Source organism: Podarcis pityusensis (genome assembly GCF_964106645.2).
Source record: "Podarcis pityusensis genome assembly, chromosome: 9".
Lineage (NCBI taxonomy): Eukaryota > Metazoa > Chordata > Lepidosauria > Squamata > Lacertidae > Podarcis > Podarcis pityusensis.
The window spans coordinates 53110899-53117291 of NC_138034.1; the positions used below are offsets into that span (position 1 = coordinate 53110899).

At 41.0% G+C, this 6393-nt stretch overlaps 1 protein-coding gene across 3 annotated transcripts in view; it reads right to left on the reverse strand.

Moving 5' to 3' along the window:
• EGF (epidermal growth factor) overlaps positions 1–932 on the reverse strand; it is a 41739-nt gene extending 40807 nt beyond the window's left edge. For all 3 annotated transcript variants that reach the window (XM_081020283.1, XM_081020282.1, XM_081020281.1), the window contains exon 1: positions 546–932. In XM_081020283.1, coding sequence (XP_080876409.1) covers positions 546–666 — 121 coding nt within the window. In that variant the 5' untranslated portion in view covers positions 667–932. The remainder of the gene's footprint in view (positions 1–545) is intronic.
• Positions 933–6393: the final 5461 nt, after the last annotated feature.

The window sequence follows — 6393 nt, forward strand, 5'->3', positions numbered from 1 at the left end:
ATTTACACTGCAGACTTACATTCCTTGGAAATGGTAGTTCTGTGAGAGGGGAATAGGCATCTTTCACAGATAATGCTCAATGGCAAATTACTGTTCCCAGTATTCTTATGGGGAAGCAAGAACTCTTAAAGTGGTAGAAAGAAAATCAATAAAAGTTTTTTGAGTCGCTCAAGAAACAATTGCTGCAAATTAGTTACTCCAAGGCACATATGAACCTAACTTCCATGAAATGTATCAATACTAATGTCTCCAAACCCCCTCACCCAAATATTTCTCCTGCATGCTTTTGTTTTGTTATTTTTTCTGACAAGTTTCTTGGCAGACGTCTCAAAGCACCTGTTACTATTCCACTGGAAACTTATCAAGGTTGTAGTCCTAGCTATTTCTTCTAAAAATGCACAGCAAACATAGCAGAGACTTCAAAGAATAAAGGCACATAAACATGGTTTCTTTTTAAGAAAATAGCGTTGAACGAAAAAGCCCTGCATTGCTAAGCCTCTTAACTGACCTGAAGTTTGGAAGGGGGGAGGGACCAATTCACTCACCTACACAAGAGGAATTTTCCTTCTGTATTTGGTATCCTCTGGGACAGCTCCAGAGCTTCTCAGCTGACAGACTGACCAAACTGATTTTAAAAGCCACAAGCAAAAGATCTGTGAGCAACATAGTCTTGACCCACTTTTTCAGTGTCAGTAGGACAGGCGAGACTGCTCAATTTCAGGCATCTTCAAGATAAAAAAGAAGCAGGTGTCCTCATTCCCAAGGTGCATCAACGACAGCAGAGACACATCACCTCCCAGCTCAATTCCGTGGTCTGACTAAACTTGACACTAGGAGAGCAGAGGGGCTGGCTGACTCCAGTTCTCACCCTCAAAGAAATTCCAGGGTGATCTCTTCTTTGCTCATGCACACACTTCTTCTGCCTTTTTTTTTTTTTTTTTGGAAGTGAAGTATGAAATGCCTAACTCCCTTGTTACAAAATTAACATGGCTTTTTAAAAAAAAAAAGTGCTATTGCAAAATTAAATACCAAGACAATGAATTTGTTGCAGGTTTATATGGATATACAAAGGCACTAATTTTTAAAGTAATCTTTTGAAAGTAATAGGTAAGCAGAGACACTGTAGTCCCCAAAACATAGATCCCATTTTTGTACGCACGCTGGAATGATGGTCCTTCTCTTCCTACAGCTTCTTGCCCACCCCCTCTTTCTTGTATTGTTAGTGCCACTTGAGTGAAGCTTGTGTTTGCAAATAGAACTGTAGCCAGCTCCATGGTCCAGGGAAGTTAGGCAATGCATCGCTAGACAATCGCTCCCAGTTAATTGCCTATTTGAAGGAAAAGGGAAAGGGAAAAGAGAGGGGAAGCAGCAGCATGGTGTAGTGATTTAGTGTGTTGGACAAGGACCTGGGAGACTAGGGTTCAAATCTCCACTCAGCTCAGGCGTGAGAGAAGGAGCACAGAGATTAGGTGGGCAGGATGGTGTGGCAGGGGACGTCCTGCTTTGCCCTCCCAAAATGTTGGAGGATATGCAGCCTCCAGTATTGCTGAAGAATGCTGCATGCTGACTCTGGGCCTGGAGGGGCGCCCAATAGTTTGGTAGGCAAACCGCAGCAAAATTGTGCCTAAGATGGGCCCAAGATGAGAGCCAGCGTGGTGTAGTGGTTAAGAGTGGTGGACTCATAATCTGGTGAACCGGGTTCACTTCCCCGCTCCTCCACATGCAGCTGCTGGGTGACCTTGGGCCAGTCACACTTCTCTGAAGTCTCTCAGCCCCACTCACCTCACAGAGTGCTTGTTGTGGGGGAGGAAGGGAAAGGAGATTGTTGGCCGCTTTGAGACTCCTTAGGGTAGTGTGATAAAGTGGGATATCAAATCCAAACTACTACTCCTCCTCTTCTTCTTCTTCTTCTTCTTCTGTCACTTGGAGCCAGGGCTTCTTTCTCACAACAGGCTTGGGGACCTTTTTTAGGCCTGAAAGATTCCTCTCATGGGCAAACATCCAGACCAGATGCAAATGGGGGCAGAGCAGATGGATGGTACTCTTACACTTACACACACACACCCTCCATTTTCCAACAAGGCAAGCAAGAGCCATTATCACAGTTCAAGGACACATTCCAGCCAGGCAAAAATACTCAAGGATGATGCAGCCTATGGGGTGGTTTGCAAATTGGGGAAAGTCCTGAAACCCAAATGAGCAGGTTGGGAGAAATGCATTTGGTCCCCAGCCTTGAGATTCTCCACCCCTGTCTTAGGGCTGTCAGACACCTATGGCCCTTTAGCTTGATCAGACAAGCTGCTGTCTTGTCAGTGCCTCTTTGCTAACATTGAAGTCTCAGTCTCTTGGGTCCTCTAAAATTAATTTGCTCTTGAATAGACACAGCTCCTTGTTATCTTCCAGGCCTTTGTTTCCAAATATTGCAGAATGGGTTCAGCATGACACCTAAACATGACTTGAACTCTTGAAGAAGCATCTCCACCCCCATTGTACAGCCCGGACACTGTGGTCCAGCTCCAAGGGCCTTCTGGCAGTTCCCTCACTGTGAGAAGGAACCAGGCAGAGGGTCTTCTCGGTAGTGGCGCCTGCCTGGTAGAATGCCCTCCCATCAGATGTCAAGGAAATAAATAACTATTCGACTTTTAGAAGACATCTGAAGGCAGCCCTGTACAGAGAAGTTTTTAATAGTTGGTGTTTTACTGTGTTTTTTAATATTTTGTTGGGAGCCACTCAGAGTGGCTGGGAGAACCTGGTCAAATGGGCAGCATATAAATAATAAAATATAACAACAACAGCAATAATTCTGTGCTTCCTGATTTGCTCATCTCTAAAGAAGTATATTAGTTAGTTGAGACCCTTCAGGCAACTCCTTGTGAAATGTGAAGTATATTATTATATGATTAGCAGCATGATACAAGTCCCATTAAGTTCAGTAGGGCTTACTTCCAGGGACATGGGCCTAGGACTGCAGTCTGGAATTGCACAACACAGCAGCTGGCAATCCTGGCCGCACCCAGGAGATGCCACAGCTGTACATGGAGCCATTCCTAGGAACACTAGCTTTGTTGACCTTAACTGACAGAAACTGATAAGCGTGTACTCTTGGAAACGAAGAAATAGCATGAAATAGCAGATTAGAAACTGTGCCACTAACAGCAATGGCACGAAACTGTTTCATTGTTGTTTATACATCTATGCACACTAAATCTCCTGTTTATGTAATCCATTCCATCCATTACTGGAGAGATAGGAAACCTTTTGCAGCCCATGGTGGGTGTGTCCAGAGGCAAAAGTCAGCAAAGCCGTGAATGTAAATGGTTTTGTGGCACTCTCTTTTCGTCTTCTTTTTAAAATGTAGTAGCAATCCCCCACAGCAGCAATTTTGTGACCCATAGCGCTTCCTCAAAATTCCAAATATGTCCACTGACTCAAAATGGTTGATAACCCCTGGCATAGATGATCTAAATAAATAAATCAGGTTCTGGGCAGTAACATTACACAGCTAAGATAAGGTGTGTTATTAAAACAGACTAGAAACTATTACAGTTGCTTTAGGAGTGAACTGTGTTTCACCCAGAGATTATACTATTAAGAGGTGATATCACAGCCACCTTCAAATATCTAGTGGCTATGACTTGGATGATAGAATAAATTTGATTTTATTGCTCCTGAGGGTAGGACCTGACTCAGACAGTTCAAATTACAGGAGTGGAAATTTCAACTAATCCAGGAAGACCACTGTTTGACAGTGAAACAGATTGTCTTGGAAAGGTAGTGAGTTGTCCTTTGTTAGAGCCTTTTAAGTAGAGCTCTGGGTTGTCTACCTAACAGGGATGGAGTAGCAGCAGATTTCCTGAAGGAACCTTGGAGACAGGGATGGGGCAGAGGAGGAGATTTGATTCAGTTCACATTTAAAAGTGAACTTACCTCATTTGCACTTTCTGAAATAATACACGAACCAAAACACAGTCATCAGATGAAATTTGCACTTCTTTGCCTACCCAAACTACCCAAGTAGTTTGTACAAAAATGCATATACTAGGGTAAAGTGTGCATTAAAATGCATATATTATTGAAAACGAAGTATAAAAAACTGCATTAAATGAGGGGAAATTCCTTCCAAAAATATCAGGCAAATTGGCATACAAAAATGTGTATATTAAAGGAAATTCACACTAAAATGCAGGTGAATTTTCAAGAGGACTTTTTGTGGAGGGCTTTCTTTTAAAAATGCAAACTGATGTGAAAATATGGAGAATGTAAAACTGGAAAAACTGACAGTCAGAAACTGAAATTGACATATCCACCAGTCCCTACCCAGTAGTTCCTTCTAACTCACTTCCACACCAAACATTTAGGGGATTTATACTGCTTTAACAGTCATGGCTCCCTCCGCCCTCAAAGAATCCTGCGAACTGTAGTTTGTTAAAAGTGCTGGGAATTGTAGCTGTGAGAGGGAAACAGCAATTCCCAGGATTCTCTGGGTGAAGCAATATGCATTAACTGTGCATTAAATGCATGTGTGGATGCGACAGATGATTCTCCACAACTGGGATGAGAAAGCTGAGGTATAAAATGCAATGTGGAGGAAGTGTTTCACCTTGTGAAGCAAACAAATCCAGTATAAGATATAGTGCACTAGCAATGGCCAAGTCTTGTTTATTTCAAGACAGTCTGAGACCCACATTCTCCTAACATTAGCTCATTGTGAACAGTACCTTTACTACAAAAAGTTCAAGTGAAAAAGGGTGAAACTTGGCATAAACTAGGTAACTCAATGCTGGGCATAATTAAAAGCAATTGTAAGTAAAACATATATTTAAATTATGGCTTTATTTCTAATCAGGAAGTGAGAACATATATTTAAATTATGGCTTTATTTCTAATCAGGAAGTGAGAACATATATTTAAATTATGGCTTTATTTCTAATCAGGAAGTGAGATAGTTTTGTTCCAAATTAGGCCAGATTCAGTTGCATCTGTGGAAAATAAGTGAGATGCTTTGAGGTCAATATGAAAAGAAACAGGATGATTTATCATTCCATCAAACTCAACTATGAACTCTTTGAATGCCTTTTCCATTTGCAGTCAATGCTTGATTTGAATTGACGAAACAGGAATTTTTTTTAAAAAAAAAAACCTACCTGAAAATATTCCAGATAACATTTTATCTTATCTTATTTTTGAGATATTTTGCTTTCTGTTTATTCATTTGATGCAACTTTGTTTTTTAAAAAATATCTATTATTATTTTGACTTGATCAGATAGATATAATTCTCAATGCACCTCCAAACTGATCTGTCCTTATGAAGCTAGAGTTTTATTAGAAAACCTTTTTCTCCCACCTAAAATTAGATCCCAAGGAAAGGAGAACCTCTTTGGAAACCGTGCCCAAAGTCAGGATGATTTGTTAACCAACATCTTCAACGCTGCTTTTCCTTGACCAGTACTGCAACCAACACTTCTAGAATATCCTGGAGTTCCTGGGTCCCTGGAAGTGGACCCTTTCAACAAGGTTTTAGTTGCAGCAATTGTAAGCAGTACAACACCACTTTCAAGTTAACAGTTCTAAAGGTCTTTAACTACCGATAAAATTGGGACCCAAAGTCTGTAAAGTATGTATTCAGGGGGAACTAGTTGATATGGAAACTGAACATGCTCTGTCTTCATTGAGCTATTTTTTGTTATCCCCAGTGGGAGTTTCTAAAGACGTTTGTACATCTGCCTGCTGACATTACTCTCTTGTGCAGATAATGTTGCTTAACATAAATCTGGAGTGGCACTGACATCTGAACATTGGAAAGAGAAGGGAAAATGTTTTGCATTGCCAAGGATATCCCTGGCCTTGAAAACCTATATTTATTAATTATATTATTATTATTATTAAACAGGATTAAACAAAAATCATGGAGTAATAATGGTCGGCCAACTGCTATAAGTCATGACAGCTGAAATGGACCTTCCACAGTCCACAGCTGAATTGCAGGTGCTGAGGAAAAGCACTGAGGGAGAGCTAGTCTTGCCTATATCGAAATATCTACCTCAGAAGGCCTATTTCAGTGCCTGTCAGCAAAGGCTTTAAACTGGTTAGCATACTTAGCAGGGCCTTCTCAGCAGTGGCTCTGCAACCAGAAGCCAATTCCCCATCTCTTTTCTCAAACAGTTTTGAATGGGGTGGGGCATGAAAGAGGGTAGTTAACTACTATGGTATCGCTGAATGATTGTTTTCTACTGGTGGTTTTAATGTTGGTTTATCATTGCTGGCTGTGTTTTAAAAGGTTTTATGGAATGGATTTGTATTTTAAAATATTGCAAGCTGCTCTGTGGAAGATTTCTTCCAGAAGGGAAGGAGAAACCCCTTAAATAAACAAGCAAAACAAACATGCCCTGCT